This window comes from Melanaphis sacchari, unplaced genomic scaffold (genome assembly GCF_002803265.2).
Source record: "Melanaphis sacchari strain LSU unplaced genomic scaffold, SCAv2.0 Contig62_pilon_pilon, whole genome shotgun sequence".
Taxonomy (NCBI): domain Eukaryota; kingdom Metazoa; phylum Arthropoda; class Insecta; order Hemiptera; family Aphididae; genus Melanaphis; species Melanaphis sacchari.
In genome coordinates, this window is record NW_020271445.1 from 661103 (window position 1) to 674808 (window position 13706).

Genomic DNA, 13706 nt, shown 5'->3' on the forward strand with positions numbered 1-13706 from the left:
TTTAAATTAATAGTATGGGGTACTAATTTAGAGATAACAAGTACTAATGAACACAAAAAACGCTACTGGTTACAATAACGTAATAAAATTACAATTTTTAAATAAATAATGTGTATTTATTCAAGTTAACACTCCTGAAAGGGCATTTAAAATATTATTTATAAAGAATAAATCAATAAGCATCACTTCAGTTTCCTTTGACTTTATGCCACTTTAAGTCCTGAATACAACTCCAGATTTTTGTGTGTGCCGATAATTTTATTTATTTATTTATTTCTTCTTATCTACCTTAAGTTATATAAGTTTCGTAGTATTAGAAAATAAAAATTATATGATATAAAATATTATGATTATGTATATTTATGATTCGTTCTTAGTTTTTAATAAAGCGAAGTAAGTAAAACCAGAATTTAATTGCGATTTAAACGTATAAAATAAAACTTAATGCAGATTATATTAACAATAATAATGTGTAACAATTTATTTTTATATCAGATTAACAATAAATTTATTCTAGTATTAACCTAGAACTACTCCAATTTATGACTAATGAAATTGATATTATAAATTGTAGCACAAGGTTGAGCTAAAACAACTGACAGTCGATAAAAAGAGGTTTTACACTAGTTTTTAGCTGTACTGTACGCTAGTGTTTATTGCCTAATAACAACATTTTTAGAAGTAAAGGAAAAATATAAATTAAAAAATAAATCGAGGTTGTTAAATTATTTAACATATAACTTTATATATTATTAATTAGTTACCTCTTGTCATAGTGTGCTTTGGATTTTTGTTTTGTTTATCGACACAATTAACAATACAATTATTATATACCGAGTGCATTATTTATGCGATTTAAGATGACATATTAAACAACATTCATTATAAACTAATTATTAATCCATTAGATTGATAAAATGTACGCCTTAAGGATTCAGAGGATGTATAGACATTTAAATAATACAGTTAAAAACTATGTAAAATAGCCAATAATGAGATGTTCAAAAATCAACAGTTATAATAAGCCAAAACCGTATTTTTTTCAGAAAAAATGTAAAAGTGCAGTCTCTTTTTAAAATCACTTCGATGTCACTATTTATTAAAATTAATTAACAAATTGCATCTTATATTCAAAAATATTAAAATAATTCTAAGTGTTCCAATATAATTTGTTGTCTTGTATTGTTGTTTATTATTTTATTAATTATCCTGGAGCTACTAGTAGTTCACAAAAATTATTTATCTAAAGTAAGTACTATCTGCTCAAACAGTTTAATCGATAAAAGGAACATCTCAAATTTTATGCAATGATACTATTCTTAATGTTTTAGTGCTTTAAAACTGTGCAAAATGAACAGCTCAAAAATTTTATTTTTACTATCGTATTCAAAAACCATTTTCATCATATCTAATTTAATATTTATTTTGTGAAATGTAATTTGCACTTAAAGTTAAAAGCTGCGAAGTCCTTTCTTGAACTTGCTGTTTATAACATAGTTAATGAGTTCGTTGAAGTTTCTCTTATTTTCATATTTCATTATAGAGACGTTTTCACGTTAAATAATATGTTCTGATACTTTAGTAAAAGTATATTGTTATATAAAACATGTATGCCGTTACACTTGATCAGTAATGAAAATATTTCATATAAATTATACAGATTATTCAGTTAAATTATGCAGTAAAAACACATACAATATCAACCTATAATATTATCGTGATAGTAATGTAAAATTATCATAACTTGTTAAAAAATTGTAAAAAATAAATGAGTTTTATAAATTTTTTATCCTAGGATTTTATTTTTATTTTTATTATTGTATAGTGCACTGTATTTTTATGAGTCACTAAACATTCAAGTTTAAACTTTGGGTAAACATAATCATTATTATGTACTTAAATTGTCTACTATATGACACTTCTTAAAGATATACAAGTATTGAAGAAAACAAAAATGTTTAATCAAAATTATTTTTAAAAATTCCTATTTCTTTAAAAAAATTTACATTAATAAAGTAATAATATAAACAATTACTAGCAGTAATGTAATTATTACGATTTGTTTTTGACCAGAATTAATTCGACCAAAGTACCATATTACGAGTACTATCAAAAAAAAATTACTTATTACAATTTAAATATAAAAAAAATATCCTTAGAAATATAGCTACCAGACTGTCTCCGCTCAAAAATGTTTTTTTGTCAAATGATTTAAAATTGAATTCAAATTAAATACCATCTATTACAGGGAATTATTCAATTCTAGATAAAATCATCAGCTACTAATATATAGTAAAGTGATTTCCTTAGTGTGAATGTTATCTTTTATAAAAAAATATGATTAATTTGATTAATTGAGGGAAAGAATAATGAATAATTATGATATTGAAATATGGTACCCCACTCCCCCAACGAACATTGAAAAAATAAATACTATCTCCTATCACAAAAAAAAGGCCAGTATCACCACTGTAATACTTATATTTGTTTTTTTCTGCATAGGGCAATATGGCAGTGAATACGAGTACGATAACAAAGCACTCGGGTGTCTATTGAAAGGCGTGTGTTTGCGCATCATGGACAGCCCTCTGTACGCTGAAGAGTGTTTCAAGTCTGTCGTATCGATGGAGAAGAAAATCAAAGAGGACCGTTTTTTGGTGCCGTACGCGCACGTAGAGCTTGCGTTTTTGTATAAAACTAAGGGCAACCTGGAAAAGGCAGCATATTACCTCGAAACGGCAAAGTAAGATCTCTAACCTTGTCTCTGTGCGATCATCATTACTATTTGTCGTAATCGTTAAAATTGTTATTTACCACAGTAAAAATCGTTTCGAACGGTTATTCAGTATAATATTGTAGTAAGTAACGTGGGTCGTCTTTATTATATCATCGTCATTACAACTACGTATTATCGGAAGATCATAACATCATAACAACCAAAATCCTAAATCTATTTTTCCAATAAAACATTTAACAATAACAATAATCCTAAATTAATTTTCTTTGTTTTAGAATTTTGTTATTAAGTAAAAGGTACTTATTTTTGCCTTTAAATATAACAGAGATGGGCAACTCAAAGTAACTAGCGGGCCACTTTTAAGTACTTTAAAATCTAGCGGGCCGCAGTGCATAGGAGAAAGCAAAAAAAAAAAAAAAAGGTCCTTCAAATTTACTAACATTTATTTTTTATCTTTATTTATTTATATTTACAATTATTATTAAATATGATACTTGAGGATGAGGTTTTTCAATAGACAATTTAGTAAAATCCACTTCTATTTCTGTAGTTGAAACTCTTAGTAAATTATATGAAGTAATTTGAAAATGAAGCGCGGGCCAGATAAAAAAGGTACGCGGGCCGCCAGTTGCCCATCCCTGAAATATAATATTATATTACTTACCTAATTTAGTCAAGTTTCACTTCGTGCGTAGATATACTGAAGGACTGTGAAAACGCGTTAACTATAGTTTTAATCTTAAATAATGATTATGCATTTTAAATGGATAAAAGGTACTCAAAAGTATTGAATTAAGTAATTAACTCGTCGATTAGGATTAGATCGTGGGGATTTTGATTTTCAGGAAAACGTCCAGGTGTCCTCCTTTCTATATAATTTAATAATATATACAGACATAAAGACATTTTTATTTTTTACATAACTTACAGACTGAGTGTCCAAGTACAATTTCATTAAGTGGATGTCACCTCTATATTTATTTTCTCAATGTCTGATCGATCTGCAACATGGCGATTGATGTTTATCTGAACCAATTTTATTTTGTTAGTTTTTAAAAGCAAAAGTTATGAAATTTTCAAAGTGTGATAAACTACATATTTATAAATCAGTTTAAATTTAAATATTAATAAAAGCCTTAAAGATGCTTAGTTAAATATTCTTGTCTTTAAATCTGATAATAGGTTTAAAATGTTTAAAACTAATAAGTAATAAGTTATTACTTATTACTGTGTTATTACTAATAACACAATATTGTTTTTACTGAACTCGAATTTTTTATGATGAGCATGGGTCAGAAAGAGAAAATAAATACAATGTTGATATCATCTTCAAAACGAAGCTATTTAGGTATTGTTTAATAAAAATCTATATTTATTCGATCATAGAGCAAAACTTTATGTAGGTATATAGTAACTGTAGATTGAGCAGAGATAAACAGCTAATATAAACTATATAGATATAATTATTACACTATTACTATTTCACTATCTCTAAAAAAATTTATAAAAATCGTTTTTATTTTATTGATTGGATAAATATAGCAATTTTAATTTCATATTTGAGATTCTCAAAAAAGCGATGAATGTATTGATTTTAAATTAGTGTATGTTTTTTATTTTTATTTGTTGTGTCTAAAAACACTTTTTGCTGTAAAACAAAATTTGCTAAGAAATATAAAAATAAATTTAAAATATGAAAATCAATTTTTAATTATTCGGTAGTATTTTTAAGTTAATAAGAAAAAATTGTGAGATACATAAAGTAAATTATTTGGTAGTATGTATTTCGAAATTAATAGGACTAAGAAGGAGGCGTGGCAACTACATGTATTTAGTATACGGTACGGTTGCCGCGAACTAAAAGTTATTAATAAGAAAATATAAATATCGATCGATGTTAGATATTAAATAATATCGACGTTTGATGATAAATGACTACAAACCGAGCCTATATCGTACAAATGGCAAATTATAGATGTTATGATAGATAATATAATAATATACATTATATCACAAAATATTTGATCCCATATTGAGATCCACTATAAGAAATTTCTATTTATTACCAAACTAAATTTTTTTATCCGTATATTTTCTACCATGATTCCCTGTCTTAATTGACTTTTTTTTTCAGAAAAAATTACTCCGGTTATTCACTAGAGACGAGACTGCATTTTCAAATCCATTGCGCATGGTCCACGTTGAACGATCGCAACACCACAACTACAACGGACCACAACAACGATCTCACGCCTGATAGTCGATTTAACGACAACCAATGAGAAAACCCTAATATTACATTTACCTAAAACATATTATTATTATTATTATTATTGATGTTGTTTTTGTTGTCAGTCTCGACGGAACGTTCGTTTTAGTTATTTTGCGTCGTGCAATTTAATATTATATTTTTACAAATAGGCAAATTAATAAATAATCCCTAAACGCCTGCCGTATTCGCAGCATGTAGTTAATTGTTATTTTTATATTATTATATTTCTGATTAGGTGATTTCATCGAAAAAAAAAAGACTATAATCAACACATTCCTCTTTGAAGCGGCTGGACCCTCTCCACCGTCGCCTACGCCATTAATCCGTTCTCATTATCGCAATGACGTCAAGTATTAATTAATAATTATTTGCATTTTTTGTGCTTTTTGTGTTTCAAAATGTATTGTTATATATTTACTTATTTTACTTAAATTCAGTTCCCAATAAACAATATATATAATATGACAATTTTTATTAAATACCTATCTATAAATTACGATTTGTAATGAGCACTTAATTACAGCTAATGGTATTCGATTTCAAAAACGTCACAAGAAACCGTGTCAATAATATTTTGATATAATCAAGTTTTTAAGACATTTTGTGGCAAATTATTTTAAGTAAAGAGTAATGTAAAGGTAATCTTCGCTTATAAATTCGTTTTTCGTCATATTAATATTATAATAAAATAAACTTAAAGTTACTTATTTGTGGCTTTTTCTCTCGAATGTATTCAATTAATGATTTTTGAATAATTATCACAAAGATGTAATTTATATTATATCTATTATAGATTACCTATTAAGTACTATATTATAATTTCTAGTTAAATTATTTCATTTCAAAGTGACCATTTAAAATATTATTTTATTTTATTTTTTATTTATTTTCAAGCTTAGGTTAAATAAATACAATTTTAAACGATTTATTTTACTACAAAATCAAAATCCTATTAATTATTAAACTGTTCAAAAAAATTATTAAAAAAACTTTAAATTACCAACAAACAATACGTTTTAGTCAAGGGAGTCATTTTCATCACATAAAAGGTCAAAGAATAATATAGATGTGGTACTAATTTTACAGATTTTGTTATTTTATTGACACATTTATTGTAACAAAATAACAACATTTTAACGGTTTTAAACATTTATAATGATAAAAATTGACCTTTACTTTTGGATCACAATTAATTTTAGTAATATGTAATATAATTAATAAACATTTTAAGAATTTAACTCAAAATTCACATTTTATAATAATAAACGTTAATAATAAGGTTTTGATAATTTTTTTTTTATTTTTAAAGATGAAGACTATGTAGTTAGAATTGCACTCCGATTTTTATTTATTTTTCTGGCATTATTTAAAATTCATTAAAACATCAAAATTAAACGTAATCTGAGTAAAGTTATCATCTATCAAACAATAACAAAACTGTCAAAACCAACAAGTACAATTATTTTTGCAATGAAAAAAAATAAATGTTTGTATATTTTATTTTTGTCAATATTTTCAATACCAAATATATCCAGAAGTTACAGTCCAAATTCCTTCAAATCGCCTCAAAAACCCTTCGATAGTTTCCAGTAATACTCTTCACTCAGATTTAAAAATACCCAATTTCAACTGCCAAAAAACATCGTTTTAAGTGCTCCATTACTTACCTCCTAACTCGCCACTCTTACTTTTGTCCGTATCAAAAGATTGAATGATAGAAGAGGTGAATGTGAATGAAAGTCTGCAACACCGAAACTGAAAATCAAACTATGAGTAGGTTTGGTGTACTTTGTGAAAGAAAATATTCCTATAGCGATATTAATAACATATATTAAATATGATATAATTATGTTTTAGATTTAGAAATTGATTGGTGGGGGTGGGAGAACCACCGATTACGAAAATTATTTTACTCGTTTTACTTTTACTATTATTGTTATTGTTGTTTGATATAATTTAGAAAAAAATATATGTTATATTCAGGTATTGATTTTTTTTTTTTTATTCTTTATTCGTTGTTTTTTTGTGACTATTAATACTAAGTAGCTACTCGTATATTATCGTTTTTATTGTATTATGTTTATTTTGATTTTTATATATTATTGTTTACATTTCCGACTGTTTGAAATTAAATATTTTAGTACTTATACCTATTTATTAGATTCTGAAATCTATAGATTATAGTTTGACTTTATTAACAATATATATAAATTATAAACAAAATTTCTTCAGTATTTTTATTAGTTTTTAAATGTGATCATCGCTCATCAAAAATAATAATCAATTACAGCATTGGTATTTATAATTCAAAAATATATATAATATTTTTAAAATTATATTATGTCTAAAAAATACACTATACAATATACTAGAGGAAAATTTTAAGAATTTATTGGTTCGTCGTTTTCGAACTACAAAAAAAAAAAAAAATTAAAATCGATCTTGTCGAAAATTTGAAAAAATAATCCATATTACTTTAATAATTCATAATTCATTCATCATCAACTTTCAATCAAGTTCAATTCTGTGATATAAGATCATCATATAAATAATAAAATACAACAAGGACCATGTTTTCCAAAGAAACTACCTATTTAATTACACAATATTAGGTAGGTACAAATATTAATACATAACAATAATAATAATTTATTATATAAGAACAAAATATAATACATATTAATTTAATACTCTTAAGTTTATTGCTAGTGACAGGAGTTCAAGTTTAAGTATAATGATATACAGCATTAACATGATTTCTATATTAAATTTCTATATTAATTTATATTTTATTAACCTACAATATTATAATATTTTTGAATAGGTATACTAAGTTAAAAACTAATGATACTATAAACAAAACAAAAATTATATTATATTTTTAAAAATCTGATTTAATTATGTTATATGTAGACCAACTTTAAGTGATTATGGTACATCAAAATAAAATAAAAAATGCCAGGAACCTACTTAAAAACTTAAAACATTGTTCAACTAATGAAAAAACTCATTAATTATATTGTACAATGTACATCTAAATATATTAAATTATTATTAAATATAATAGGTATTATTTAATTTTGAAACGAGATATTCTTACATATTTCCATAATCCTCTTTTTAGTTGGTATTTAATTTTCTTATTAATTATGTACACTATAATATAATGGTTCAATTAGTAGGTAATCATAATAAGTAATAACCATTCAATTCTTTACCTGAAATTAAATACCCAGTTGAATAAATAATGGTACTTAATTTTATTTATATGATTCAATATCATTAAATATTAAACTATGTTTTATCTTATTATTATACCATATTAAGTTAATAATGTATCTGTAATAATTGTAATAATTTAAAATTTCCCACCAGATTTAATCCAATTATAGGGCCGGATTCATTCATAGGTTTTATTTCATGCGGAGATGGTAATATGCACTCGTGGCAGTTCGTGACAGAAACCACGCTATACTTCTATAATCTATTGACCACGTTACGTTTTACCATTTCATGTGTTTCTAAGGTACTGCGATCAACGATTTAATACACAATTTTGGTGTAGGTTTTCTTTCATAATCAAGAGCTCGGGTGACAAGACATTTTATTAATATTCTTTTTAACTTTGAACAAAAGCAGTACAACAATCAAAACACGATTTTCCTCGTTGAACATTACACGTGCGATCATTGTCTCATCAACAAAATTTTAAAGTGAGTTTTTGAATGTTTTACAATAATTTGTTTGACAAAAGATCAATCTTTACGTGTTTGTATTATAATTTTTATTATTCGTCATATTTTATCGAAAAAAAAACTATTAATTTTATAATATTATGTATATTTAATATTTACAATGCATTTATAATTTATAATTTTGTGAATCGTTATGAAATTAATTAATTACTAACAATAAAATCCCTAATATAAACTTTAAAGTAAATCAATATACCTAATTTAATTTTGCTTAATGATTATTAATTGATAAAATCGTACCTAAAATGCTAATTCAATTCAATAATCCCTTTAAAAAATAACCTATGTATTTTTAATGGCACATAACGAAAAAAAACAGTAATTGTTTAACTGTCGGAATTTTAAAATTTCTTGACCATAACTAAAATATAGTTCCAAAATTAGGTACGCATATTATTGAATAAAATTTAACAAGACTATCGTATTATTACTTTAATTTATGTACAATTTCTTAGACATAATATTATTATTATTATTATTATTATATACATATATACATACTGATTACATAGTGTAAAATGAAGTCGCTTTTTTTTATTCGTGATAAACTCCGAAACGGCTGAATGGATTATGATGCGGTTTTCATTATTAGATAGGCAATTAACCAAGGAAAGGTTATGTGTTTAATTTATTCGTATAACATGAAGAATAATATTTCTATGATGTAATCAGATCTATTCCTCAGACGTACGGTATATTATTGTTATTTAAAAACATTTAAATTACCTGCGCGTATTGAAATCCTTGTAATGCAGTGGCATTTTCATATATTATAGTAAAGAAAGTCTTGAGTTCGAACCACACTTATCAGATGCCCTTATTTTACATTTTTTTTCCCGCTTTTTACTTATTATTTATTAATATTTATTTCTTTAAGCATGTTGCTGGAATATTGACCTAAGCGTTCCGTGTTTTTCACATTGCCCTTTCTTGCGTGACATCCAAATTAAATCTACACATTTTTGTCCGCAATCCGGAAAAAGTTAACAACGTTGTTTACAAATATATATTATATATATATTTATATTATATATATTTATATAATATATATTTTACTCCTTGTATTAAATCTATTAAAATATAAAAATTAGCAACAAGTATCAATTTTTCTATTGGCATTAAACAATACAATTATTTTTTATTCATTACAAATTATTATGTTTAACAACAAAAATGAAAATTTAAAGGATATATTTGACTTGCAATTATTTTGACACCGTGTAAATACAGCTAGTTATTTATATTCAATTAAACTTAATGTGTGCTCTTTGCAATATATTCTTGGTTTTTATATTAGGATTTTTTTCTTAGTATGAGGATTTTATTTTCAACTACTAATTTATACTAATTGATCTCCTATAACATTTAATATTTTACTTATTTCAATACTCATAATTTATAATATATGTATAATAAAATATTAAACCTACATATTAGAATTTGTTTAAGTGGTAAATAATTATGTTATCTTAATATTCTATGTGACACATGAGGTTGGCGACACTGAGGAATGTAGCGATATACTGAGTATTTGGAAGCACAATAGTTAGTTGTACGTTGTACGGGGACGCCTAATGTGTCGTTGCCTTGTGTGTCAATTGTGTTGTCGATAAGTTTTAATTGTTTATCATTCCAATTAAAAGGAACTAAAAGAGTGTTAAGTCTGCGTTTTCTTTTATTTATTCATTTTACAATTGTATTTTTATTTTTTCAGTATCAGTTTAAAATGGTTTATCTTAACAGTGACAGCAAGACACAAATTAAACTAAATATTAAACAACATCGACAAAAACTTTTTAATTGTTTACAGAATACTAATGATAATGTTTTAAAATCTAAAATCAAAAACATAATTTTAAATGATACGAAAGACAATGCTAAAGAATCTAGTGCTAAGTTACTTAAGCCTAACCTCGAACTAATTAATAAAATTACTAACCATCAAGCTAGATCAACTTTACAAGTAAAACAACCAAAACCTAAAGAAGCTGTTAAAAACAATAATCTTGAAGTTTTGACAAATGCTGACATACAAAATCACAAAACCGTAAAAGTACCAAAGACTAAGATAAAAGATCACAAACATCCACCTGTCTTCAAAAAACTCAAAGAAATATTACTAGAAGAGTTAGATAATAATTCTGATGAAAATGATGATAATATTTCTGTTGGAAGTGAAGATGATATTTCTGTTGGAAATAATGATGATTGGAATGACATATGTCAACACGAAGAGAATGACGGCAGTAACTTAAAATCTATAGATGCAGTTAAATATTCTAAACATGAACAGTCACAGAATAACAACAATAAAGAAGAAGGTAAATATCAATGTTTCAGTTTATCAATAATTTCTTGTAACATGCTGTTTTTTTGAAAAAAAGAGAAATTAATTTTTAAGTATTGCAGATCATGTTTAAAAAAAAAAAGAAGATATTCTTGCATTTACCCGTAATTGTAAATTAGTTATAGTAACATATTATTAATAGTGTGTAAGAGAAATTTTTATAATATGATGTATATTATTATTAGTAACATTATAGCGTTAATTGGTAATAATAATTTAAATCCCAAATTTTAAATGGAGTCCTATGATACTTTTTGATTGTGTAAAATATTTTTTGGTTGTTTTAGTTGAGTTTCTTGAACATAACCAGATAACTGGGATAAATCACGTGGAGGTCTACTGAGTAGTCTCTCACAAAATGTGTGCTCTCTTATTTATTTTGTTATTAAACTGTGAAAAAAAACCAAAGCTTTTCTTTAAAACGTTTACTAATTTTTTGTCTGGTAATCATTTTTTTTTTTTTTTTTTTTTTTTTGTTGCACTTCAAAACTGAAGTTTGAAAATATTTGAGATGATTTTTGAAATAGAATCTTAAATCTATTAGTTATGAAAATTGTTTTTTTTTCAATCAACTTAACCTATTTGAAAAATTAAAAATCACAGAAATTAATATAAAAACATGAATTTTTATTCTAACAATAATTTATTAGTAATCAACAAACTGAAATGAAGGGTATATGACGCCTTCAGTACAACTTTTCTTCAGTGTTTATTCCTCTGATAATATAAATCATATAATTATTTTTTACTAACTGAATATTTTTTTTTAGATTCTATTTATATTTCTGAGTGTGACAGTGATATCGATTATCCAACTACCAGCAAGATATGTCAGACCGTAAAAAAAGCTGCAACAAAACCTCGATTTAAAAAAAAGAAAATTAAGAAGTTAGAAGATTCTGAAACAAGGTTAAAACGCAATACCAATGAACGAAGATTTCGAAACCTAGTAGCTAAACGTTTTGATAATCTGGGAAAAAGTTGCATTTATTTGACCTCTAATAGACGCGTACCAACAAAGGTTAGCATACTTTTGGCTGCTAGTAAAGAGTGTGAATTGTTAAGACGTTTTGAAAAAAAATTGTTGATGGAAAAAAAATTATTGCAAAAAAAAAAAGAAGCCCTGGATATTAAATTACATCTTTTGAAGACAATTTGTTTTAATAAATGATTGACAATTTGATAACTTTATTACTGATTATTTATGGTTTAAAAAGAAGTATTATGATAATTTCGTGAATGTTTATTTCTCATTGTGCTATGTACACAATGTACAGTCGTCACTCGTTAATTCGAACCTCGATAATTCGAAAAACTCCATAAATCGAACTAAACGCTAAGTCCCCTGAGAAAACCTCTATAATTAGAAGAGAATGCATGTATTCCAGTTCCCTCAATAATTCGAAATGTCTGACTGTGGGACACACTCTACAATTTTAATTTTTATTCCATAAACCTCTATAATTCGAATTTCCTTAAACGCAATTATATGTAAGTTCATATGCATGTACAATGTACATACATATGAAGATAACGTACAATCTATTTGACATAATCGTAATGGAACTTATAAGTTATAACATTGGTGGTTTAATATTATCGTAGTTGATAAACGTTATCGTACCTTACCTACCTAATCTAAACTTTTGTCAGGATTACGTCAATTTTTTGAGTAATCTGAAATTAACGAAAAAAGATGCGATACAATTTTTAATGCTATCAATAAGTTAGACAACGCTGTGAACCAAATTGTGGCTACTGGCCACATTATCACACACACAAAAAAAAAAAAACAGATTTCTTTAATATGTAAAATATAATAATAAAATAAATAAATATCAATTAATAATTATAAAATATAATAATATGTATGTATGTATATTTTGTATAATAAATAGATGTCAAAATAAATGTAATATGTACATACATACAATAATTTTTCACCTCTCTTTAATTCGAATTAATTATTTTCCCTCAATTATCCAAACACTCGGTAAATCGAAAACCTCTATAAATCGAATTTTTAACTTGGTCCCCTGAATTTCGAATTATCGAGTGACTACTGTACTTACTTTTCTAACTTCATATTTATTAGGTTTGTTATATAAAAATATTTATATTTTTAGTAAAAATGTATAAATGTTTTATCTGTAAGTATTGTATACATAATATAATGTGTACATTTGTGGTTGGTATTACATGTTTTTAATAAATACCATTTTTCTTTTTGTTGTGTGTATTTAACTGAATTTAAATATGATATTTAATCAAAGATAAATTATATTAACCTAAACTAAATATTAATTTGTGTACAACTAAGTTATAGAAACTTGTTTAAAATCTATTGTATGTATTTCTTAATGCTTAACTCTATTTTATATAATTAATTGATTTAATGTATAATTTGTGAAATAATTAGCATCAAGTTATATATTATATTTTTTTATTTTTTTTTTTTCTAGTGTTAGAATCTTTCTTTTACTTCTTAGAATAATAATCTATTTTTAATGCCAATATAAAAAAAAAAATGTTAGTAATATGATTCTTATTTAAAAAGATTTATAAAACAGTTACATTAATATTTTCTAAATACAT

General features: G+C 24.9%; 2 protein-coding genes across 3 annotated transcripts in view; both read left to right on the plus strand.

Moving 5' to 3' along the window:
• The window catches only part of LOC112600275 (tetratricopeptide repeat protein 39B-like), a 39669-nt gene extending 33927 nt beyond the window's left edge, over nucleotides 1-5742 (plus strand). For both annotated transcript variants that reach the window (XM_025347460.1, XM_025347461.1), the window contains 2 exons: nucleotides 2503-2743; nucleotides 4872-5742. In XM_025347460.1, coding sequence (XP_025203245.1) covers nucleotides 2503-2743; nucleotides 4872-5019 — 389 coding nt within the window. In that variant the 3' untranslated portion in view covers nucleotides 5020-5742. The remainder of the gene's footprint in view (nucleotides 1-2502; nucleotides 2744-4871) is intronic.
• Nucleotides 5743-10252: 4510 nt separating this feature from the next.
• LOC112600247 (uncharacterized protein MAL13P1.304-like) lies at nucleotides 10253-12282 on the plus strand. Its single transcript, XM_025347433.1, has 2 exons — nucleotides 10253-11085; nucleotides 11882-12282. Exons 1-2 carry the CDS (start codon nucleotides 10491-10493, stop codon nucleotides 12280-12282), a joined length of 996 nt encoding a protein of 331 aa, XP_025203218.1. The 5' UTR covers nucleotides 10253-10490.
• The last annotated feature ends 1424 nt before the right edge of the window (nucleotides 12283-13706 follow it).